This window comes from Felis catus, chromosome B1 (genome assembly GCF_018350175.1).
Source record: "Felis catus isolate Fca126 chromosome B1, F.catus_Fca126_mat1.0, whole genome shotgun sequence".
NCBI lineage: Eukaryota > Metazoa > Chordata > Mammalia > Carnivora > Felidae > Felis > Felis catus.
Window position 1 is genome coordinate 121,776,749 of NC_058371.1, and position 26,374 is coordinate 121,803,122.

At 39.7% G+C, this 26,374-nt stretch overlaps 1 protein-coding gene and 1 long non-coding RNA gene across 3 annotated transcripts; one reads left to right on the forward strand and one right to left on the reverse strand.

The window, feature by feature from the left end:
- Window positions 1-2,097: 2,097 nt before the first annotated feature.
- Window positions 2,098-3,242, reverse strand: LOC102902180. Its single transcript, XR_002156175.2, has 2 exons — window positions 2,438-3,242; window positions 2,098-2,258 (listed from the first exon to the last, which is right to left on the reverse strand). It is a non-coding gene; the product is annotated as an uncharacterized LOC102902180 (long non-coding RNA).
- On the forward strand, window positions 3,230-23,697 carry LAMTOR3 (late endosomal/lysosomal adaptor, MAPK and MTOR activator 3). Of its 2 annotated transcripts, none has more exons than XM_019829168.3 (7): window positions 3,230-3,372; window positions 3,693-3,738; window positions 6,858-6,892; window positions 13,113-13,171; window positions 14,762-14,895; window positions 17,230-17,293; window positions 22,788-23,697. In XM_019829168.3, exons 2-7 carry the CDS (start codon window positions 3,730-3,732, stop codon window positions 22,847-22,849), a joined length of 363 nt encoding a protein of 120 aa, XP_019684727.1. In that variant the 5' UTR covers window positions 3,230-3,372; window positions 3,693-3,729; the 3' UTR covers window positions 22,850-23,697. The 2 variants fall into 2 exon arrangements, with proteins under 2 accessions (XP_019684727.1, XP_003985192.1); XM_003985143.6 differs by lacking the exon at window positions 22,788-23,697 and adding an exon at window positions 20,097-20,961.
- The last annotated feature ends 2,677 nt before the right edge of the window (window positions 23,698-26,374 follow it).

Here is a 26,374-nt window from a genome sequence, read left to right on the forward strand (position 1 = left end):
ATTAGAAATCTTGTTAGTTCTTTCAATTTGAGGACGTGGTGGTATTTGGAGAGCTTAGAAAGCTGTGTTCTCCATTTTTGTCACCCAAAAAGAAAAACAGCAGTGTTTCCCAGGTCAGCTATCATTTATTGAGGTCGTTAGGATGGAAAATGTCAACATGAAAAGTAGTACTTGCAGAATTCAAAAGAACTTGCTACAGTTCATTTGTTTTAATGTTTATTTATTTATTTTGAGAGAAGTGAGAGTCAATGGAGGAGGGGCAGAGAGAGAAAGAACTCCAAGCAGGCTCTGCATTGTCAGCATGAGCTGGACCCAAGGCTCGAACTGACGAGGCAGATCAAGACCTTAGCTGAAATCAAGAGCCAGACTTGTAACCGACTGAGTCAGTCAGGTGCCCTGAGGGTTCATATTTTTATTAGCCTCTAAACTTGGGGGCAGGGGCACCTGAGTGGCTCAGTTGGTTATGCATCAGACTCTTTGATTTCGACTGAGGTCAGGATCTTGAGATTCGTGGGTTCGAGCCCTGCGTCAGGCTCTGTGCTGACAGCTCAGAGCCTGGAGCCTGCTTCAGATTCTGTCTCCCTTTCTTTCTGCCCCTCCTCTGCTTGCACTCTCTCTCAAAAATAAACATAAAAAAATAAACTTCGGGGCAAATGGTGAGGGTCAGGAGTAGGTAAGTTTTAGTCAGGATCAGGATTAATACTTCTTTTTTTAAAAAAAGTTTAATTTATTTTGAGAAAGAGAGAAAGCACGTGTGTGAGCAGGTGGGGTGGAGAGAGGGTAAGAGAGAATCCTAAATGGGCACCATGCTGTCAGTGCAGAGTCCGACACGGGGCTGGATCTTAGGAAACATGAGATAAAGACCTGAGCCTAAATCGAAAGTCAGATGCTTAACTGATTGAGCCACCCAGGCACTCCAATAGTTTCTTTCAATCACTGTTATTCAACAAATACTGAATGAGTGCCTACAGAGTGCAAGACATTTAGGCATTGTTAGAAACTAATGACCCAGCTTTTTAAACATTATAGTCTCAATTGGGGAAACAAACCAAAACTATGACACACAATTATTCACAAATATCAATTATTCTTGGTAACATATAATAGCATTCAAGAGAATGTGATCTGTGAGAAGATATTATCGGAAAACAATATTTAAATAGCTAAAGTAGAAAGTGAAGGGGTTCAGAACATTTCACCCCAAAATATACTTTGGGTATATTGATTATTTTGAGCTGAAATCCCTAAGAAAACAGATGCACCAGGGGTTCTTTGACTTCTCCCTTTTTACCAAAAAGCAGGTCATAAAATTTCCTGTGAGAAAGGGGACCTTCTTCTACCAGGAAGAGAACATTCCTATCACCAGAGGTGAGACTGATGCCAAAATGGACCTGTACAAACGAGTCTACTAAAATAATCCTTATCTTCCATTAGTTTCACTCATATACATTGTAGTCACTGTCCCACAATCTACCATCCCTTACCCAAGCCCCCCTTTTTTGGTCACATCCCTACAATTTATTGCTCTTTATATAAAAAGGTATATAAAATTTGGGCCTAATGGCTTCTTTGGATCTTCATTTCCTTTTGAATACTCCCATATAAACATAAAGCTATTAATTAAATGTGTTATGTTTTTCATCTGTTAATCAGTTCTGCACCCAGCCATAGCACCTAAGAGGTAGAAGGTAAGTTTTTCCTCCCCTACAAGAGAAACAAGCATTTGAGATTAAAGGACCCTCAAAACCAGGGTGGAGAAATAATAACCAGTGATGGAAGGACGGGGTAATTAATTTTGCTGGAGTATAGGACTCACATTAGAATGCATTCAGAAGTAAAAGAGAGTATGTTTGTGTCAGATTAAAGACTGTCAACTTTATCATTGTCTGCAGTGGTACATCAATACAGGTTTTTTGAGCAGCAGTAATGTACATTGTTTTGGGAAGGTTTATCTGGCTATTATTAGGTGGCTATTAATATAGTCTTGCTAAAGAAAGTAAGGGTTTGAATGAAGAACTGGAAAAAATGGAGATGCAAAAATCACTGTTGGGAAAGACAAGCTGACATAAGGAACAAAATGGAAACAATACACACACGTTAGGAAAAAAAGGTTTATTGGAGAAGTTTTTGGAGCTTCTGAGTCAGAACTGACAATAAGACATGCATGTAGAAATATCCAACAACCCACAAGCAGCTGAAAATGTGAACCTAGAACTCTTGACGAAAGGTGCAGACTTAGGACTCACATTCTCGGGAACCTGGAAAGAAAAAAAATAAAGACAAGCTTTACATGTCATCATCTAGAGAGGAAACTAGAGTGGGCGAGGATCTAAAATAAGTAATGCAGAATCCCAGAAGCTAAGAGATCCAAGGGTTTAAATAAGAAAAAGGAAGTGATCTTCAACCATGTGAGTTGCTGTGGAACTGTCAAGTTCACCTGTAATGATGAGGAGATGTCATCCGTAACATCTGGGAACTCTGCAGTCTGCCATTTCGTCCTCAAGAATAACTAGGAAATAAGCATCCGACTCTTCACCACGTCTTGGGCTAGAGTTAATTCCTTCTGCACTCCACTTTTAGGGACTGGCGTTGAAGATGAGTTGTCCACCAGTTCTGACAGTCTTCATTTTCTTACCACCCACCGTAGGTTTTTGTTAAATGTGCAAACAAGCAAGACACCAAACAAAAAATAATACGGGCATCCTTAAAAGGCGCAGAAGGCTGTCCCATGTCTGCATTGCTGAAGGACTCCAGAAAGCCCACAGCTCCTGTATTCAATCTAGACAAGACCTTTTGTAAGAGCACGTGGGTGGCACCCAGGAAGAGCCAAGGCAGATTAGGGCACTGGGGTCAGAAACCTATTAACCTGGGACTTCTAATCACAGTCATCGGGCCTGCTGTTCAGTGTGCAAACACCACCCCCTTCAAATTTTTTCACCTACAAGAAAAGGTTTTTAAGGTAACAGACCTGGAACAACTAACGAAACTTACGCACCCTCTCCACACAACAATGTCCCCTTGCACGCATTTTTCTGGGGGGCTTTTAGTGCCGAAAGGTCTAGTGCCGACGCTTTTTCCACCACTTTGGATCCCGACGCCCCCAACTCTGCGCAAGCGCAGGGAGCAGCCCGCAGGGCGGGGCGGGGAGGCGCGGGGAGGGGCCGAGTGGGTCGGACGCAAAAGCCCCAGGCGCGCTCCGGAGCCCCTGCGCTTCCCCGGAAATCTCGTGTCATCGGGCCTCGGAGGCGTAGGAAGTGCTTCCTGGAGCACGGCAGAGGTCACAAATCATGTGACGACGGCTTTTGGAGGAGACTGTTTTTGAAGCTGTCCCTGAATCTGCAGCTGAGAGAACACGGCAACCCAGCAAACCAGGTAACTCGAGCCGCCTCTGCTCGTTATTCAGCCAGGGCCCGCAGCTGGCGCGGGCGGTGTGACGCCAGGGAAGGAGAGGACTCCTCTCCCCCATTCCTTTGGGCCTAGATCTTGGCGGGTAGAGGGTGGAGTGGGCTGAGAGGTAGGGCATCCCGGCTGCCGCCTGGGTATTTGGGAACTCCCGACTTAGCTCAGCTTGGCCTGGTGCGGGTCCTGGAGCCGGGGGTTCTTGCCTGGCTTTGATGGGAGCCGACCCCGCTTATCAGGTCGGAGGTGGGAAGCAGTCTTGAGGGGAGAATCACCAGGAGTTTCTCTTCCAGGAGTGGAGATTGATCCTGCGGGAGAAAGGGGTTCATCATGGCGGATGTGAGTTCCCACACAAGAGGAAGGGGAGGGTGGGGAGTTTGGTGGAGGCCTACTGGGTGGGGAGAGGTAAAGCTTCCCAAGTAGAAATGTTTCCTTTTACAGCCCACCCCGCCCAAGTATTTTCTGTAGACTCTGGAACGAGTAACTACTATAAATAGATTTGCGGGGGGGCGGGGGGGGTGTCCTGAGTTTCTGTCCACATGGGGATCGAAGACACTAAGGTGTCTGAAGTTTAGGAAATTGTATTCTTCCCACTCCCCAGGCCTGCGGGCCTGAGAGGCTCTGAATACCATTTGAATTTGTAAATGATGGTTCTCTGCCTTGAATCTCCGCCCCCTCCCCCGCCCCCCAGTAAGTGGTCATGATGTTTCTAGATTCATTGGAGCAATTTGAGATGATTTCTGATACCCCTTTGGCACAGCAATAGAACCCAAGTTCTAAGTTTAGGAAACTTAATTGTACTAGTTATTAGAAACAACAGGGAATTAATACTACTAATGTTTATGTCTGTAATTTACATCCTGTTATTTTACTTACATACATGCTGGACATTCTTCTAAACATTGAATATAATATACTCATTTAATTCTTGCAACAACTTTTGTGCAGTAGGCACTATTGTCCTTGGGTTCTAGATTAGGATGCTGAGACATAGAAAGATAAAGTAACTTGCCCCAGGTTACACAGCTGGTAAGTTGTAGGGCCAAGATACCAACCCAGGCCGTCTGACTCCAGAGTTTATGCTCTTAAACATAACACTGAATGATCATTCAGCATTATTATGAATGTGGTTTTTCTTTTTAGGTTGCAAGATTATGTGTTTCAGTATTTAGGAACTTTGTATGCCTTTGTCACTCCATTTTTGGGTGTCTCCCATTGTGTTTTTGAGACCTTATTCTTCAGGCATACTCAAATCACTGTATATCTGTTGAGCATTGCCTTGCAAAGGTTGTTGTGAAAAAGGCTGTGGGTGAAATAAAGATGACTAAGGTATAAGAGGAGGAGGAGAGAGAGTCCCAAGCAGGCTCCTCGCTGTCAGCACAGAGCCTGAAGCGGGACTTGAATCCACGAACCATAAAAAAGTAGAGTAGGCAAGTGATCATAAATGTATATACATTGTTATGTGAAACTTCAAAGGAGAGTGGGATTACATCTCGTTTGTGTTTATCAGGAAAGCTTATTTGAAGTATTTGGTAGGGATTAGCTCTAAATGATGAGAAGCAGGGTTTTTTGGTTTTTTTTTAAGTAAGATTGACAGAGAATACCATTAGAGTGAATAGTGTAAGCAAAGTTTCAGAGATAGGAAAGAGAAAGATGTTTGTGGAGGAGCTGTGAGTAGTCCACTTTGGGACTGAGGATATGTACAAGGGAGTGGTAGGAAGCAGGACTGTAAAATTAGGTGTGGACTGTATTGTAGAGAGGCTCAAATGTTAAAGGAATTTGTACAGAATTTGTTAAACAGTGGAGAGCCATTCAGACGTTGGTTCTCAACCTTGGCTGCACAGGGAATCATCTGGGAAGCACCTCTAACCCAAGTAGAGAAGGAGAATAATTGGCATTATTGGCATTGTGTAGAACTGTGTGGGATAGAAATGGGAGACCAGCATACCAGTTGGGAGGCAAGTCATAAATCATAAAATAAACCTAGAGTGTAATGTCAGTTGAAAAGGAGAGGAAGAGATCATTAAAAATTTTTTTTTAAGTTTATTATTTATTTGAGAGACAGAGAGTGAGCAGGTGACGGGCAGAGAGGAGGAGAGAGAGAGTCCCAAGCAGGCTCCTCGCTGTCAGCACAGAGCCTGAAGCGGGACTTGAATCCACGAACCATAAGATCGTGGCCTGAGCCAAAATCAAGAGTCAGACACTTAACCAACTGAGCCACCCAGGCGCTCCGAGATCATTTTAAAAACATTTGACTTCACAAGTCATTTAGAAGTGACAAAGGTGAGGTTAGGGTTAAATATTACTCTGTGTTTCAACCTGAATAATGGGTTTGGTAGTGCCGTTAGTGGAAATGAGATTGAGGAAATCTGGATTTCACATGAAACATTGAGTGGAGTTTTAGTGTGTGTGTTTAAGATAAGAGCAGAGGTAAGATGGTGGTGATAACATGAAATGAACATTCAGGTTTAGAGAATAGTAGGGATTAGAGTTTCAAAACAACAGGTACCTGATTTACTTATGAGGACCTCATAACTGATACCTGGATTGTCAGTGAAATTCCCCAGGTGAGAGGGTATAATGAGAGGAAATAAAACAGTCTTTTATTTCTTTTTATTTTTTTTTAAATGTTTATTTTATTTTTGAGAGATAGAGCATGAGCGGGGGAGGGACAGAGAGAGAGGGAGACACAGAATTTCAAGCAGGCTCCAGGCTCTGAGCTATCAGCACAGAGCCCGACCTGGGGCTTGAACCGTGAACCGTGAGATCATGACCTGAGCGGAAGTCGGACACTCAACCGACTGAGTCACTCAGGCACCCCATCTTTTATTTCTTTAGTCCTGGTTATGTTCCATGCTTAACACTTGACACGTGTTGTTATTTATGTTTACTCATGAAAAGGGACTGAGTTCCAGAGGAGTTAATTTACCCAGGATTGTTACTGCTGCTTGACCTTTTGGCTAAGATCAAGTGTAGTATCTGTTCATACCAGTTTAGTTTACCCAGGATTGTTCAAGTGATGTTAGAAAGTTTATCTGTGGACATGGAAAGATGTTCATAATATATTTCCAAGTGAACATGACAATAGCAACAGGATGTAAAATTGTATGAAAAGTATGATCTAATTTAACAGCTAATGTGTATTTACTATATGTGTATTTTTCTAGATATGCTTATAAGTTTACATGTATCTTCTCAATAAATTTAAACAGCCTTACAACATAGGTTCATGATTATTACCCCTCCTCAACAAATAATGAAACTGGGGCTTAGAGAAAAAGGTTAGATAACTTGTTCCAAGTCATAGAACTAGTGTCAAAATCAGAAAGAAAAAAAAAACCCACAAGCAAGAAGGATTATGAATGATGACTTAAAGTACCTGAAATGTGGATAGCTTAAGTATCTAGAGAAACGGTACAAGGCACATTATTATAAGATAATTTTATATTCTCTTTCAGGACCTGAAGCGATTCCTGTATAAAAAATTACCAAGGTAAAAAATTACTCATTTGATATTAAATAAATTTTGCATAATATATGATTGATTATGTAGCGTTTTGTTTCTTTTAGACTAATAGTATGGTCCTATTATGCTATTATTTACCATTTCAAATAATGCTAGGTAGCACGAGAACTGTCCTTTGAATTTGCAGATAAATACCATGAGGCCTAGAGAAGTTAATGTGACTTTCAGAGGTTAACTAGCTAGTGAATGCCAGAGGGCTGTTTAATGGATTGTGCTTTGAAGTAGTTAGAGCAATTTTAAGGAGCAAAAAAGCCTGAGAGCTTGGGTTTCCTGTAGTATTACTTTTAAGAGCTACTTGCTGAGTTGGCGTAGCTCGAAAAAGCTAGACGTAGGCAGCACTTCATACTTGGAAAAGTCACAAGGCTTTCCTTTGCCTGCACCCAGTCCGTTTGATGTACCACTATCAATTAGGCTCTCTGTTGAGACCGGCAAACTTCCTTTTAGGTATTTCTGTGATTCAAAGGACTTTGTCCCTTTAATTGAATTAAAATTCACATTTAGTTCTGTGTAAAATAATACATAAGGACCTAAGAGAGAGGAATATAACTCAAGACACTCATTTTCACATTCCAGAATAATTAAATAACCTTTGAGGTGTAATGTAGCAGAATACGTGGTGAGATCCTTATGTTACTTCTTTTTTTATTCTCCAAATGTTTGAACTTAAAAAGTTTTAGATGCCAGTTTATTATTTCTGTCAGTAGATAAACAAAAGGAAAAAAATCTCTTGTTTGGAGTTTTGCCTGAATTGTTTGTTGTGATTTGTCTATTGTGCCTTTACTGTGATTACAGACTAGTAGAAATTAATGATATTATCTCGTGGGTTTGATTTATGTATATTTTTCTGTATTCAGGAAGACAATACTATTGAAGTGTTAAGTAATTGTTACCTTTGATTTCATGTTAATGCAGTACTTAAGTTCATTTTTACTCTCTTCCTTGCAGTACTTGCAAACTAGAAAGACAGGTGCTGCTTCTGTTCTCAACATAATGATTAGCAGGCCGTCCTAGCCTTGCACGGTGGTGCAGGGCCATAAACATGACCATACAAGCTGAGACAGTGTTGTTTTTTTGTTTTGTTTTGTCTTCTTTTTTTTTTAATTTATTTTGAAAGAGAGACAGTACAAGTGGGGGAGGGGCAGAGAGCGAGAGGGAGAGAGAGAATCCCAAGCAGGTCCACACAGTCAGTAGAGAGCCTGATGCGGGGCTCGAACTGACAATCATGACCTGAGCTGAAGCCAAGAGTCAGGACGCTTAACTGACTTAGCCACACAAGCGCCCCCGCCTTCCACCCCACTGAATAGCACTTACTTCTTTGCATAAACATTAAAATATATGAAAGGTATAACCTTAAGGAACAGGCATCTTTTCTGTACCTTGCCAGATTGGCACACTCCTTTCTAAGTTTGGATCAGCTGCCAACAGTTTTATCCTTTGTACTATCGATGCTATGCAAAGGTTTTTTTTGCCAGTGTCACTTCCTCTGGGATAGTTTCATCGGTTTCATCACAACCACTTTCCTAATTTATGTCAGTAAGTGCACTTTCACAAAGTTCCTCTGGCTGTACATCTTGCGCACAAGAATGAAAGTGGCAGCATTCTTCCAGCTAGTTACTTCTAGAACTGTGTACTTTCTATTTGAATTTCACCGCCAGCATTGTCACTTCTCCTCCCTTTGCTATATTTCATCTTTATTAGCCAGTTCCCTATTTCAGTTCTTTTTTTTTTAAGTTAGTTTATTTTAAGGGAGAGAAAGAGCGGGGGAGGGGCAGAGAGAGAGGGAGAGAATCCCAAGCAGGCTCTACACTGACAGCATAGAGCAGGGCAGGGGCAGAAGGAGAGGGAGACACAGAATCTGAAGCAGGCTCCAGGCTGTCAGCACAGCACAGAGCCCCATGTGGGGCTCAAACCCACGAACCGTGAGATCATGACCTGAGCCGAAACCAAGATTTGGACACTTAACCAATTGAGCCTCCCAGGCACTCCCTTTTTTTTTTTTTTTTTCTTTCTTTCTTTTTAATGTCACATGCTTTATTTTTAGAAGACACAGGGAGATCACAAAACTCCATGCTCTACTGTCTCTGCATACACTGAGTAACAGATGTTCAGTGACCAATCACCAGCACACTCTGAAAGAAGTGATGTGACTGGTTACTGACATAATGTGCATCTGTTATTTACAAAGTTATTCACATAGTGATTTGTGTGAAGAGTTAGTGAGGTTTGTACTTTATGCAGTTATTCAGTTAATAGACCATACTCCCTGAAATTTGGCCCAGGGGGATAGTGTTAGTTAATTCACCTGTGGTAACTAAAATGTGTCCATACTGAAACCGTACAAAATAATGGCCTTCTCTTCTTATCTGTATCTACTTTGTTGGAAGTTCAGCATATTGAAAGCATGCTAAAGTTGACCTGGGGGGCGGGCGGGGAAGTATCACGCTGGCAACACAATATAGGAGCAGAAGCATAGTAGGTATTTGTATAAAGGGCATTTGTAAAAGTCTAATGAAAATCTTTCTATAGTGAAAGAAAAAGGATTGGGACCGTGTGTTTTGTTTTGTCCCCCATAATGACCAGAGCCAGTTTACCAAGGCACTTAATGGAATATGTTTTTATTCATTTTAAAATTCCCTCCTAAATATAGTTCTTGAATTTATATTTTAAAAGTCTAATTGTGACCCAAAGCAGGCTCAGGCTTTATGATAATCACAACTTTTTTGTGTTTTAAAATAACCAAATGTTTCATTATTATATGAATAAAACAAAGTATGATGTTTGGTTACTAATGCAACATTTCCTTTTTTGGAGTAAAAATGTTTGATTAAGGTTTAGATGTCTGCAGAATATTTCATAATTAAGTCCTTCGAGAAGTGTAGTGTGCCTGGGCCACCTGGGTGGCTCAGTCGGTTAGGCGTCCGACTTTGGCTCAGGTCATGATCTCCTGGTTTGTGACTTCAAGCCCAGTGTCAGGCTGTGTGCTGACAGCTCAGAGCCTGGATCCTGCTTCGGATTCTGTGTCTCCCCCTCTCTCTCTGCCCCTCCCCCGCTTGTGCTCTGACTCTCTCTGTCTCTCAATAATAAATAAACGTTAAAAAAATTTTTTTAGAAGTGTAGTGTGCCTGTTAATGCATCATACTTATCTTCAACTATTGCTAAAGTCTATTCATGTTATTCTTTGTTCACTATGTGTACAATTGGAAACACCTTTTATATTTGTAACCTGATTTCTTTGAGTATTTTAAGTGTGTGAGAAATTTTTCTACTCTGTTGGGCATTATCTCTGTGAATTTAAAATCCATTAAAAAGAAAGTCGTTTTATTTCTGCTTCCTCTTTTGTTGCATTAGTTGGCATGTAAGTTAATTACCTTGAAAATAGGAGAAAAGAAACCACCTGTGGTGGGGGTGCCTGGGTGGCTCAGTCAGTTAAGCCTTGGACTTTAGCTCAGGTCATGACCTCACAGCTCCACATAGGGCTCTCTGCTGTCAGGGCAGAATTCTGCTGTAGATCCTCTGGCTCTCCCCCACTCATGCACGCTTGCCCTCTCTCTGTCAAAAATAAATAAATATTTAAGAAAAAAAAAGAAACTACCTATGATGACACAGATACTTCTAAACATTGTTTTGTAGTTCTCTTTACATGCTTTTAATTTGCTTATTTTTTGAGTAGACAATATATTCATAAAGTTCAAGATTCGAAAGTTAACTGGAGGACATAGTGAGAAGTTTCCTACACCTGCCCCCCAGCTACACAGTTAACCCTCTCGGAGCCACCCATCACCTTCAAAGATACTTTATGCACCTGCAAACAAACGTACATATAAGCACATACATATTTACACATACACAGAGGTCTTAGTTGAGGCTGTTATAACAAAATACCACATAGATTGGATTTCCTGTAAATAACCAAAATTTATTTCTCACGGTTCTGGAGCCTGGAAGTCCAAGATTAAGGTGCCAGCATGGTTGGATTCTGGTGAAGGCCCTTTCCTGAGTTGCAGATTGCAGACTTCCCATATCTTCATGTGGTAGAAGGACAAGCTAGCTCTCTAGCCTTCAATAAGAGCACTCTTCCCATTTATGAGAGTTCCAGCTCCGTGGCCTGACTACCTCCCAAAAGCCCCATCTCCAAATACCATCACACTGGGAATAGAGTTTCAACATGTGAATTTTGGGGGGGACACAAACATTCAGTGTATTGCAAACATATGCATACACGTGTTATTAACATAATTTGTTGCTTCCTGTATACACTGTTTAAAACTGTTTTTTCATTTAACGATGTACCTTTGAATTCAGTCCTTCCCGGTACATTTAAAGAGCTGTTTCTTTGTTCTGAATGGCTGCAGAGTATTCCATTGTATATGTGTCATAATTTATTTAACTTGTCCTTCTTGACGACAGTTAGGTTTCCGACCTTTTCCTATTTCAACTGATGTTGCTATTGAAAAATGTACGGACTAGTTTCTATGTGTGCAAATATATGTGGTATATATTTTTATGTAATTTAGTTTTTAACTAAGAAGAATTTGTTTTATATGTTAACTTCATAGAGCACATTTTAATCCGTAGGTAATTTCAGGATTGAATGATAATAAAAAAATAATACCAGTGAATGTTTATACACAGTTTTTCCATCATTCCTGTTTTTAACATGAGGTTCATAAATGGTGGTATTTATAACATTTTCTCAAATTTTAACACTTCTCTGACTTAAAAGTTGTTGCCAGTGGGATCTTTAAAATTTAATTTCAGGGGCGCCTGGGTGGCTCAGTTGGTTAAGCATCCAACTTCAGCTCAGGTCACGATCTCACGGTGTGTGAATTCAAGCCCTATGTCAGGCTCCACGTGAACAGCTCAGAGCCTGGAGCTTGCTTCAGATTCTGCGTCCCTCTCTGTCTGCCCTCCCCCACTCGTGCTCTCTCTTTCTCATTCTCTGTCAAAAATAAACATTAAAAAATTTAATTTCAGTATCTTAATACAAATATTTCTCATTTCTAAGTTAAAACATTAAGGTTAACACAATAAGGAATGGATAATGTGGATTATAGTAGGAGCACTGAACATTTCTGAGTAGCAGTCTTCGGACATTATAAGATAGGTATAGGGCTAAAAGTTGGAGAATGTTTTCTCATTTTAATTTTTAACACTTTAGTTTTGTGCTCTAGGAATTCTCTAATGATTTATTACTTAAACTACAGTAATAAATTGTCAGTGTGCACAAATGACACTCTGATGTTAATTAATAATCATATTTTTGAATGTTAACTATGTACTAGCTTCTACTTTACATGCATGGTTTTATTAAATTTTATGATAGCCAAATAAGTACAGTTATTCCCATTTTCATATTGTTAATGGAGGCTCACAGAGGTTTCATAGCTGTCCCCAAGTAGCATGAATAGTAAATGTAGAAGAGCCTAGACTGGACTGTATGGTTATAGTCTGGACCGTTTCTCCACTGTTTCTTACGTAGGCATAGCTGAAAAGATTCCTATGTGATCTTCATTGTTTCCATCCTGTTCCTTCAGCCTGAATGATGAGCTTTCTGCCCCTCATCTCTCGCCTTAACATCTCAGCTCAATCACCTGTCTCAGGGAAGCCTTCCCTGACCCACTTGCCTAATCAACCCACCTTTTATAGACTCTCATACCCCACAGATATCTTAATGGCACTTGATACCATTGTCGTTTAACATTTGTTAGCATGAGATTATTTGATTGATAGTCTCCCTCCTAGATTGTAAGCTTTGTGAAAGCAGAGACTATTTCTGTATCATGGTATCATAAATATCAAGTGCCCCAAATACTAGGCACTTGATATTGAGGGAGAGAAAGAGAAAAATCTGTCTTTTTGTCACTGTAGCCACTACTCCTGATAAACTCCGTCATACTTTCATAAACAGTGAAAGGATAATTAGCAATTTTAACGGAGAGTTACATTGTTTTAGATCTTTATCAGTAAATTACATAAAGTTTTAAGATTATAAGCATGTCAGTAATACTGTCATTCAATTTATTCAGTACTCTTATTCAGGTGTATAGGTGCTTATGAGATCAATAACGGAGTCTACATAGTTTTTCAGAAATATACATGAAAATCCCTATAATGACTTTGAGGTACATGTTTTGAGAAGATGAAATGTTTCATAATATTTTAACTTCTTTTTTTTTTTTGTTTCTAGTGTTGAAGGGCTCCATGCTATCGTTGTGTCAGATAGAGATGGAGTGCCTGTTATTAAAGGTAAAACTGTGCACCCCACCAGTGTCACATTTGCTTTTGAGTAAAAACGTATTTATGTCTCAGTAGTGCAGAAGGCAAGCATAGAAAAGCTATTGCAATACTTTCAGGAGATGGTCTTGGTTGGGGGGCGGGAATGTTTGCTTTGGAATGCTGAAGGCTGGGTTGAAGCTTATGACTTAACTACATGTTGAATATATTGTGTTACCATCCAGAGTTTAAGCATGGGTTTATCACAAGCCCAGTTTTTTTTTGAAGACATTTGTAGTATAATGTAAACCGTTGGTAAATGTAAGTGCTGAGACTGTGCACATATGCAGCGGGATATATTATACGTACACACTACCCCCAACACTTTTTAATCAGTGTTGCTAGTGGTTTGGGGATAAACTTCATACATTTGAATCAACATACATTGATTGTTTTGTTTACTCTTTGTGGATTTTCTGCCTTTTTACTGGAAATAAAATATTGTTTAAACTTTTACCTTCACAATTATGTTATTTAACCAGACTTTAACAAGACTTGTTCACCTAAGGAAGAGCTTGTTAATAACAACAAAAAAGAAAACAGCAAATGTTTTGCCTATTTTTCAGCTTTCTAAAAAAGTATATATGATGTCACTGAGTCAGTATGTATTAAGACTATTTTTACTACTTCTTTCTTATCAGATGGATGGTCATAGTTCATAGGGATGCTATAATAGCCTTACCAAAGAAAGATTAAATAATGTTCTGTATATTGTTTGCAATTTATTTTCCACCCGAGGTTATTATATATGTCAGATAATTTTAGACTTTAGAAAGAAATTTTAAAAATCACCTAATTTTAGTTCTTTTGTAAACAAAGATGGTCAAGGGCAAAGTTGCACATGAGTCAGTGAGAAGATAATAATAGAACCCATTATCTTCTGATGTGTGGGTCAGTGTGCTTTCTAACCCACCATAAAACATAGGGGTCATGGGCAAATAAGGCACCTGTCTGTTTCTTTACTCAGTTCTGTAGCAAGAGCTTTAAACGAAATCAAAATAATCTCGGATTTTCCAGCTCTCGTGTTCTTTCTTAGGATCTCTGTGTTAAAGCCTTAAGCTCTGAACTTAACTGGTACAACTGACTTCATTCAGGCCTTTAAATGAATGAAAGAAACTTGAAACCGATGACCAGCTGCAAAATTGTCAATATCTATAAGTGATACTGCTATGAGTTTTATGAAAGCAAAGATTTTTTTTGAAGCTTTTTTGACTATTCTAGCTTGGCTCTTGGTTAGCCAGAATATCCAGTTTATTAGTAAACATACTGATTAATCTGTGTTTTAGAGTAGAAATTAAGAAAATATAGACGTTTTTAGTATTCTTTAAAAAAATTTACGAGAATCAGCATTTCTGCCTTTAGCTATTGGTCAATTTCTGACTGAGAAATTTATCTCGCCTAAATTGTAAGACCCGATTAGTGATAGGATTTTCAATATTGTGAAGCATAAAAGCCCTTGTGCTTGATATTTTTACTGATTTATGTTTAAAAAAACAAAGTGCAGTGAACTTCTCTGTATCCTGTCCACTGCATAATTTTTATGTAAATCATTTGTATTTCCAGTGGCCAATGATAATGCTCCAGAACATGCTTTGAGACCTGGTTTCTTATCTACTTTTGCCCTGGCCACAGATCAAGGGAGCAAACTTGGACTTTCAAAAAATAAAAGTATCATCTGTTACTATAACACCTACCAGGTAGGTTCATAATTATTGAATGGCTTGCTGCTTTCAACTATTATTATGTCTTTTATATAAAATAGCTTATGTTACTCTAAATTTTAGTTTTGAAATGGATGCCATTAGCCTTCAAATTGGTTATGTTGAATTGTAGTAGTTTTCTTTACATTTTACATCAGGAATTAATTAATATGGAAAAGTAATTAAAACTTTTATTAATAAAGTACATTATCCTAAAAAAGGAAGTCAGGCCACTGTTACCTCCAGTAGATGGTGCCCTTAGCTTAACAAATATGATTTTTCAAATGACATACTTTTTGTGTTATTGTGACAGATAAAAAATTTTCCTTTTTTGGTCACATGATAAGTTATTTGTTAACTGCTGCTAATTCCTTCATTTGATTTGGAATATGTATATATAATATGTGAGGTTATTAGGGAAGAATTTAGTTGCTACAGACCTCTTGATCTCTGGCTGCGTTTTCTTCTTTAGAGTAAATTAGTAGTTTTCTCCTTTAGAGCAGAGTTTCCCAGGGTATGATTCATGTGCTGCTTGATGTTACACAAGTGATATTTTTTATTTTAGAAGTTAACATATTTTAATGTGTAATAGGCAAAAGACGACCAACCCTTTTGACCTTTAATTTCACCGATAAGGATTAGGTTAAAGCTAATTTTAGGGGGGTTTTTTGGTGTTTTGTTTTGTCTTGAGAGAGAGAGACAGAGCGCACGCACGCGCATGCTCAAGTGAGTGAGGGGCAGAGAGAATCCCACGAGGGGCACTGAGAGAGAGAGAAGCGGGGCTCCTAAAGCGTGGCTTGAGCTCACGAACCAAGAGATCAGGGCCTGAGCTGAAGTCAGATGTTTAAACAACCGACTGAGTACCCCAGGCGCCCAGAAACTAAGTTTTTTTTAAACAGTAGTCGATTTAAACTTAATTTAAATTAATTTAAATTAGGGGCACCTGGGGTGCTCAGTCGGTTGAGCGTCCGACTTCGGCTCAGGTCATGATCTTACAGTTTGTGGGTTGGAGCCCCGCGTCTGGCTGACAGCTCAGAGCCTGGACCCTGCTTCAGATTCTGTGTCTTCTTCTCTCTCTGCCCCTCCCCCGCTCACACTTTGTCTCACTCTGTTTCTCAAAAATAAATAAATGTAAAAAAAAAAAATTAAATTAATAGTGGTACACAGGAAGCAGAAAAATCTTGATAGTATAACTACTTAAATGAGAAATACTGACTTTATTTAGCTGTTTAATTATCAGATATTTGTGGAGCCCCTGCTATGTAATAATGGACATGCTGCTGTGTGTTTAAAGACAGATGAGGATGACACAGTCCCACTTGAAAGACTTAGGCTAAGTAATATTAATATCTCTCAGAGATAATCGGAAGTCTTTTACGGAAATACTTGTTTTCAGCTCTTTCATATTACATGATGTTACATAGTATCTTACACGTTGGTCATTTAAAAATTTTTGAAAGATGGTCGCCTGGGTGCCTCAGTCGGTTAAGCAGTCGACTTCGGCTCAGGTCATGATCTCACAGTTCATGACTTCAAGCCCTGCATCAGGCTCTGTGCTGACAGCTCAGAGCCTGGAGCCTGTTTCGGATTCTGTGTCTCCCTCTCTCTCTGCCCCTCCCCTGCTCATGCTCTGTCTCTCTCTGTCTCAAAAATAAATAAAAAAACATTTAAAAAATTAAATAAAAAAAATAGTAATTGGTCAGGTAATTTAAAAAATGAGGTTAAACAATAATCATATAAAATATGCATATATACTGTCATGAAGTATATATTTATTTATACTGTCATTAAATAAATACCTCAGTTGAATCCATCACAAAGATCAGGGACTCCTGGGTGGCTGGATGGCTCAGTCAGTTAAGCAATTGACTTCAGCTCAGGTCATGGTCTCGCGGTCCGTGAGTTTGAGCCCCGCATTGGGCTCTGTGCTGACAGCTCGGAGCCTGGAGCCTGCTTCGGATTCTGTGTCTCCCTCTCTGTCTCTGTCCCTCCCCTGCTCACACTCTGTCTCTCTCTGTCTCTTAAAAATGGATAAATGTTAAATATAAATAAATAAAAATTTTTGAAAGATTAAAATGTCTTGTTTGAGTAGCATCCTTTTTTTTTTTTTTAAGTTTATTTAATTATTTTTGAGAGCGAGAGAGCACAAGTGGGAGGGGGGCAGAGGGAGAAAGGGAGACACAGAATCCAAAGCAGGCTCCAGGTTCTGTGCTGACAGCAGAGAGCCTGACACAGGGCTTGAACTCACGAACCATGAGTCCGATGCTTAACTGACTGAGCCCCAGGTGCCCCTTGAATAACATCTTAATTTAGAGCTTACTTTCTTTTTAGGTGGTTCAATTCAATCGTTTACCTTTGGTGGTGAGTTTCATAGCCAGCAGTAATGCCAATACAGGTGTGTATTAAATTAAATTAATAATAGCTTTTAATTTCTTTTTTTTTTAATCTTTTTTAATGTTTATTTTTGACAGAGAGAGACAGAGCATGAGTGGGGGAGGGGCAGACAGGGAGGCACAGAATCTGAAGCAGGTTCTAGGCTCTGAACTGTCAGCACAGAGCCCAATGCAGGGCTCGAACTCACGGACCACAAGATCATGACCTGAGCCGAAGTCGGACGCTCAGCCGACTAAGCCACCCAGGCGCCCCATGTAGCTTTTAATTGCTTAAAACACCTTATCTGAGCAGTCTAACATGATAAGAATAGTAGATTTACAATCAGAAAACGTGAATTCGTGGCCCAGCTCCACTGTCTGTTCCTTGATCTCCAGAAAAGTAACCTTTCTGGATTCTGTTTACTCTAGCTGTGTGATGGAGCTGATATCTGCTTTTAACTGTCTTATGGGGTTATTTTCTAGTTCAGATGAGAAATTGTATGGGTAAGTAATTCTATAAGATAGAAAGGAAAATTAAACGTTATCTTCACCTCTTGAATGCAACATCTTGTTCACATTAAAACAGCCTAAAACAAAAAGAGAATGAATGGTGAAGATAACCAAACAAAATACATAATAAAATGGTCAGAGATGAGTTCAATTCCATGTAGACCAATCTATTAGAGTTTGTAAAATCTTGAACAATAGTGGGCAAGATTAATGTGATTGAGAATTTTTTTTGTAAGTATATGCTTTCTTTATTTCTATTTCAATATTATTCATAGATTTTTTTAAATTTTATTTAAATACAAGTTAGTTAACATATAGTGTAATAACGATTTCAGACATAGAATTTAGTGATTTGTCACTTATATATAGCACCCAGTACTCATCCCCACAAGTGCCCTCCTTCATGCCCGTCACCCATTTAGCCCATCCCCTCCCCCTTTACCCCTCCAGCCACCCTCAGTTTGTTCTGTTTATTTAAGAGTCTCTCATGGTTTGCCTCCCTCTCTGTTTTTATCTTACTTTATTTTTCCTTCCTTTCCTCTATGTTCATCTGTTTTGTTTCTTAAATTCCACATATGAGTGGAATCATAGCATATTTAATTATGATTGAGAATTTAAAGAGCGTGACGAGGATGAACATATATGTGTTCTTTGTGAAGGTTGAAGAATTAGAGAATACTAGGAGGCTGTACATTTTATAGTAGATCATAAGATCCCATTATATCCAGTAGCCTTCACTGGGCATTTATGTATAAAATAATGATTGTATTCTGTAATTTATTAAGTCACTTTTGGGTAAAGTGGGATTTATTTTTTTTTAGTATTGTCTCCTTTAGATTTGACTGCTTTTTAGAACTGTTATTTGAGCAAATATAAATATTTGTTATATTTCCAAGTTGTTTGAGCAAGTTCTATTTCCAGCTGTGTCACTGAAACCTGTCTTTACATTCCTCATCTTAAAATGAGGGGTTAAGATTGGATGATCTACAATGTCTCTTCCATTTCTAAATGTTTTGAAGGTGTAAAATGCTATATGTGAAAACACTTTGTAAATTATGTAGGATGGTAGTGGTGTCGATATTTTAAATATATTAAACCTCAGTTGTGATAAATCACCATCATGTACTAAGTCATCAGTTATAAATTTTGATAATGTACAGAAATATATATTAGTCCCTAGAACATTTTTTGAGAATCCCAGATGATTTTATTTTATTTTATTTTTTAATGTTTGCTTATTTTTGAGAGAGAGAGAGAGAGAGAGTACATGAGCAGGGGACGAGCAGAGAGAGAGGGAGACAATGTGAAACAGGCTCCAGGTTCTGTCAATACAGAGCCTGACGTGGGACTCGAATGCACGAACTGCAAGATCATGACCCAAGCTGAAGTTGGATGCTCAACCAACTGAGCCACCCAGGCGCCCCACAGATGCTTTTTTTTTTTTTTTTCTCTTGTCAATATTATTTTAGAAAGAGAGCGTGAGGTAGGGGCACAGAGAGAGGAGGAGAGAGAGAATCTCAAGCAGGCTCTGCCAGTGCAGGGCTCTGTCCCACAACTTTGGGATCATGACCTGAGCCAAAACCAAGAGCCTGATGCTCAATTGACTGAGCTTAGAATCTCAGATGTTTTTAATATTCTGCAAAATAGAGGAAGATTTTTGAGCATAAAACAAGCAGTGTAAGACACATAGCTTTTCACTCTGGTAAACTAAGGAGAAGCTAGATACGCTAATTTCTAGACTACTTTGTCTCCCAGATTCATCACTAAATTTTAAACATGGAAGTGTATGTTTTCTCCTTATACCATTCGTCTTTAAAATTAATTTTTTCACTTGACTTACCCATTTATGCTTTAGCTTTGCTGAACTTATAAAATAAATTTCTAATTATTTTTTTTGCTTAAGGTTGAAGCAGTCTGTCTACCTATATTTTGATAAAGTCCATTAAAATTTGTTCAGGAAAAAAGTGTAGCTTTTTAAGTAAAAATCTTGTATCATTCCTGAATCTGTACAGATTTTGAAATAGTAAAGTATAAATTAAAGTTTTCCTTTCAAAACTGTAATAGAGTTACAGTACATATAGTTCATTTTATATCTTCTTATACATAAAAATATTTTTTGTTTATTTACTTTAATGATGAAAATAAACTTCTTAATATGGGGTTTTGATCATTTAGAATTACAATATTTTGCTTTAGTTATGGGGATTAAACTAGATCTTGTTTGCTTTTTAGTAACTAAATTTTGACAGGAAATTTAAGTCAAAGACTTTCAGGAATATTTTTCTGATGTTCTAATTTTTTTAATCTCTGTTTTAGGACTCATTGTCAGCCTAGAAAAGGAACTTGCTCCATTATTCGAAGAATTGAGACAAGTTGTGGAAGTTTCTTAATCTGGCAGTGGTTTTGATGTACACCTGATTTTCATTATAACAGACACAGTATCAATCCAGCAATCTTTAGACACAACAATACTTATATCCATATACTCAAGAAAGGGCCCCTTTCCCACCTTCTTCCACTAAAGAAAGAGCCTATAGATACAATTTATGGACAGATTGATTGTTATCTTTTCTTGTGTAGGGTCTTAATTTAGTGAGATCTGGGGATAGCACAGAAATGGTTCAATACATCACAGCTCCCATGGAGTTAGTCCAGTCACCAGATATGCATGAGATTCTATTCATTGGGTCAGAATCAAAATGGTACTTTGATCCACTGGAGCCATTAAGTGCTCCCTATTGTATAATATGCCCAGGCCTGCAGAATGAAGCAGACCCTTTTTATTGTGAATAATAATGAGGACATATTTTTCTTTATATTGTTTTATTTCTTTGCATTGAGTGTGAGGAAGATAAAATGGCTTAGTAAAAGTAATAAAATCCGTACAATCACTAACTTTTCTATGTATATATTATTTTGCAATATAGATGAATATTACTAACTGATTTGATTCTTCTCAGAGGGTGCTGCTCTTTAATGAAAATGAAAATGATAGCTAATGTTTTTTTTTCTCCACTCTGCTTTCTATAACCAATCAGTGTTTTAATGTTTGTGTGTTCTTTATAAAATTTAAAAGTGATTCATTATTGAATTGTTTCCAGTATTGGTGTGTATGTAAACATGGTAGTGCAGCCACTTTTTTTCATACATGAGTATAAATAAAATAGTATTTTTTAAAGTATATAGTTTGAGCACTAAATAGGTTTCTTTAAGAATATAGTTCACCGAATGCACTCTTTCAACTACATGAATAAGTAGTGAGTGTTTCTTACAGACATCGGTTTGGAGACTGTTTTCCGCACCATATAATGTCAATTGGAAAGTACACTGTATTCATGAGCCTAATTTAATCTCTACAAAAGAAGTATCTTGGTTCTGGAATAAGCCATTTATATTCAGGAATGCAGTTCATCATTCAGAGTTGGTAGTTCCTTCCTAGGTAGGTTCTTTGACAATCAGAGTTCAGTTCACACGCATCGAGCACCAGTTACTGTGCACCGTTTCCCAGAGCTGCCACGCTGCGGCATTCTAAGGAATACGATTCATATTTCTGTGCTCCAGGGGTGCCTTGCACGTGGAGTGTGTGAATACTCTCCCTCGGGTTGTGCAGTGAATGGGCAGCCAGACACTGGCTGCTTGCTCCTTCTTCCTGTCCCCCTCCTTCCCTCCTATTTCTTCCTCCCTCCCTCCCTCCGTTCCTCTTTCTGTACAAATATGAAACTAAATTGTGGTACCTTCCTTTAAAGAACTTAAAAGCTCAGTAAATACAAACAGGTACGTACAGGAAGAGCTATCATGAAGCTATACGGGAGGCTGTAGAAACCCAGAAGGGGGGAATTTAAATGGGACTTGAGCAACAGCATTTATGTGGAAGTAAGCAGGAGGGTAAGTTTTTACCTGCAGGAAGCTATAAGTAGTTAAGAAAACCCAGTAAAGCATTAGATGCACCCATTAAAATCTAGAATTCCCATCATCTGGACTATTGTTTAATAGTGTCCAGGAGATTGTTGCTAATGCAATGATGCTTAAACAAGAAGACGGTCGATTATAAATGAGGTAGCCAGAACTTTTAATTTCAGGTAATAATAATTATATACCTAAAAATCCCAGGAAAGGAAACTATAATAATAAATGGAGCTATTTCTAACCTTTGCATGATGACTGCTACTACTATTAAAATTTGTTTGAAGAAGATAGATAAATTGTTCTAGAAAAGTGAAAATCACTAAGAAATGTTTGAAAAGGTAATGTGAAGCTAAACTGTTTTTAAAAGGTAGTATAGGGGCGCCTGGTTGGCTCAGTCGGTTCAGCGTCCGACTTCAGCTCAGGTCACAATCTCGCAGTCCGTGAGTTCGAGCCCCGTGTCAGGCTCTGGGCTGATGGCTCAGAGCCTGGAGCCTGCTTCCGATTCTGTGTCTCCCTCTCTCTCTGCCCGTCCCCCGTTCATGCTCTGTCTCTGTCTCAAAAATAAATAAATGTTAAAAAAAAAAAAAATAGTAGTATGAACTCAATTAGGTGTACTTTAGACAGATCAATGGAACAAACTAACCCAGAAACAGACTTCAGTACGTACATACGAGAACTTAAAACATTATGAATTTGACATAAGTCCGTGGGAAAAGGATTACTCAGTAAGTGGGACAGGCAATTTAAAAAAAAATATTTGAGAGCGCATGAGCCAGGGGAGGGGCAAAGAGGGAGAGAGAAAGAATCCCAAGCAGGTTCCAACCTCAGCACAGAGCCTGACACAGGGTTGGTGATCTCACAACTGTGAGATCATGACCTGAGGCGAAATCGAGATTCCAACACTCAACCCACTAGGTTCTAGGACTTTTTGGTAATCTGTCAAACTTCCAAATGCACATAACCTTGGGCCTAGTTTATATTATTAGGATTCTCCAGAGAAACAGAACCAGTAGGATATACACCTTTTATTGTAAGTACGTATTAGGACTTTTAAACAAATATAAAAGACTTATTATAAGGAATTGCCTCTCATTATTCTAGAAGCCGAGAAGTATGATCTGCAAGCTAGAGAACCAGGGGAGCCACTGGTGCAAATCCACTGAGGGCAGAAGATAAGATGTCCCAACTCATGGGTGAAGCAAACAAAGGGGCAGATTCCTCCTTTCTCCAGCTTTTGTTTTATTCAGACTCTCAGTGAGTTGGTCGAACCCCATCCTCACTGCAGAGGGCAATCCACTCAGTCCGCAGATGGAATGGTACGGAAACATCCTCGAAGACACGAAATGTTTAATTTGAGCACCCTGTGACCAGTCCAGTTGATTAGAAGAAATTGTCCTCCCACCCAGCAATTCCATTTCTAGAAATTTCTACTGATACAAAAGGGGCATGTGCAAGATTATATATTTATAAGTGTATTCATTGCACCTTGGTAATGACAAAGGATTGGAAACAACCTGAATGACTCCTCATAGACAGGGTGATCCTATGTTCTGGGCTTAACATACCAGTTACACCTGCTGGTTTTGGTGTAATTATTAACGCTCCTTTCATCTGTCAAGTGTCCCACTTTAGGTAAGCAATTGTTTGGTCACCCTAATTGTAGAGGATTGGTTACATTAATGACTACATTTGCCCAATGAAAAAAAGAACGGAGCAGTTCTTTAGTTACTGAGAGAGAAATCCACGACATGACGCTCAGTGACAAAAGCATGGTGTGAGATTGCATGGTATGCTGCAGTTTATGTATAAGAAGAAAAATACACGCATGTGTTCATGTTTGATTGCATATGGTAGACTTGTCTCTGAAGATACACAGAAGAACCTGGTGGCACTAGTAGACTAGGCACCTGGGGGACAGGGAGCCCACGACTGAGCCTTTTTACTGTAAACTTCATTGGTGGTTTCTGAATTTTTAAATTCAAACACAATAAAATTTAAGTATTCAAGCAAACACAATTTATAATAATATGGTGATGGGGTATTTGGGGAAGAAAATTGTGTCAATCAGGGATTGCCAGAGAAACAGAAGCAGTAAGCAATATATGTATTAAATTGATTTCAAGGAGTGGGTTTATGTGATTGTGGAAACTGGCTGGTCCAGAATCTGTAGGGCAGGTTAGAAGGCTGGGAAAGCTGTGGCAGGAGCTGAGCCTGCAGTTTTTTTTTTGTTTGTTTGTTTGTTTTTTTAAACAAAGGCAAATTGCCACGTGCAACGCCTCATTTGGATGTGTCTGGAGTCTTGGAAGCTTGGCTACCCTACGTTCTCCTCCAGGTGAACCTTGAGAGCTTGTTTGGAGGTTCTAGCAGGGGAGTGCAGCTACTCGTATACCCTTGACCAAAGAACGGTCCTCCTCTATCGGGGAAGGTCCTCCGCCTCGATGGAGCACTCAGCTTTCGGAGGGACGCACATGGGAGTGGTGAGGAAGGAAGGGGACACCCGCCTCGCCAGCCAGATCAACCGAATCAACCCTGGCGATCAGTGGGGTGATAGATGTCGCAGCCAGATCACCCTCACATCTGAAGCTGCAGTCTTAAGGCAGAATTTCCTCTTGGAAACCTCAGTTTTGCTCTTATGGCTTTTTTTTTTTTTTTAATGTTTATTTTTGAGAGAGAGTGAGTGGGGGAGGGACAGATAGAGAGGGAGACACAGAATCTGAAGCAGGCTCCAGGCTCTGAGCTGTCAGCACACAGCCGGGTGCAGGGCTCGAAGTCACGAACCGTGAGATCATGACCTGAGCCGAAGTCGGACGCTTAAGTAACTGAGCCACCCAGGCACCCCAAGGCTAACCTTTAACTGATTGAAGTCCCCTCGTATTATCGAGGATAACTCTTATTTAAATTCAGTGGATTATAGATGGGTGTGAAGCACAGCTACACAATACATAACATGTAGGTTCGTGGTCTATTGAATAACTGGGTCCTCCAGCCTCCCTAAGCTGACACACAGAATAACATTCACAGTCTACCCTTGTCAGCTTGGCATCGTGTACATCTTCCTAAAGCATCCTTAATCTCCACATAAAGTACTTCTAACATCAAACAACTAACCCACATACAGAAAACATGTTAACTCTCCCCAGAAGAGGATGCGATGTTCTTGGGTGATGCTCACTTCTCGCCTTCATATACTATAACTTAAATGCTGTGATGTAAGGTTAACCATTTTTAGTATATCTTATGGTAGGTAATAAGAGGATACCAGAGGGAAGAAAAAAGATGTGCTTACTATGTGTGTATTTATAATACGTACATATTTGTTTATGTACACACAAACAAAACAAGGAAGAAAGGTAATCAGAGTCCTTGTTTTTCCCACTGGGTATGTAGTTGTAGCTGGTATTTAGAACTGCTTTTTATTACCCATTCCATACTCCCTCTCCCTCAGCAAGCTGGTCGTGGCTGTGCCTGGTGGGGTGGCCCAAACATTTATTCCCGAAGAGTCCAGGCCATTGGCTGTCCTCCCTGAATTGAATTGTAGTTTTCCATTGACTATAGTCACAGGACTTGGTGGTACTGAGATCCCTTAGAGGATCCCCTGTATTTGGAACATACTATTACCTCCATTGTGCAGTAGCAGCCCCGTTTCCCCCGGGGAATCAGGATCAGTCATCCCAGCCGGTACGGTAATTATCCCTTCATCTGTTGAATCAGAGATAGGAGCCCAGAGTAGCTGGTAGCAGTCTTAATGTCCAGCGTGTTAGAATCATTGTGTCGCCCGGTGGAAGCATTCCTCCCTTTGGAACAAATGCCTCTAAACTAGCACAGCGCAAGAACATGGGGACATTGCCCCAGCTGGGCTGTAACCGAGTCTTCAAAGGCCATTCTGCCACTCTGTCAGGCCTGCGACTTTAGGATGATGGGGAACATGGTAAAGGCAACAAGTTCCATCAGCAAGATGAGCAGTATATTGCCTCCGGAATCCAAAGAGGTCCATTAGGTATTGTGCCTTTGGTTGGCTGAGAAAGGGGCCAGATGCAACAAGGTATCCTTTACCTTAGGAAAGATATTTGAGGGGGGCCGGGGTGGCTCACTCAGTTGAGCATCCGACTTCGGCTAAGGTCATGATCTCACAGCTCGTGAGTTCGAGCGTCGTGTCAGGCTCTGTACTGACAGCTCGGAGCCTGCAGCCTGCTTCAGATTCTGTGCCTCCCTCTCTCTCTGCCCCAACCCACTCACATTCTGTCTCTGCCTCAAAAATAAATAAACATCCCCCCCAAAATTTTTTTTTTTAAAAAAGATATCTGACCTGTCCACACCACTGGACCCCTAGAGTTTCAGTGATGTGGAAAGCCCCTGAATTTATTTCCCACCCTCAAACAAATGTCTTACCAAAAAGTCTAGAGTCGTTACGACTTCTTGCTCCTTAGGTCCAATCAGCCTAATGTCATCAGCGCAGTGGACCCATGTGATGTCTTAGGAGCAGTGTGATCAGGGTTGGTGTGGACTAAATTATGACATGGGGCTGAACTGGTAAACCTCTGAGGTAGGGTAGTGAAAGGTGTATTGGTGGCCGTGCCGGATACAGCAGGCTGCTTCTGGCAGTCTTTACTAATAGCTATCAAGAAAAATACATTTGCCAGATCAATAGCTGTGCATCAGGGACCAGGGGATTTGTTAATTTCCTCAAG

Bases quoted from the DNA above. Each gene is read 5' to 3' on its own strand.
- LAMTOR3 (XM_003985143.6), top strand. The intron at 14,896-17,229 runs GTAGGTTCATAA...CTTTCTTTTTAG, and splicing joins GTTACTATAACACCTACCAG to GTGGTTCAATTCAATCGTTT. The intron at 17,294-20,096 runs GTGTGTATTAAA...TCTCTGTTTTAG, and splicing joins CAGCAGTAATGCCAATACAG to GACTCATTGTCAGCCTAGAA.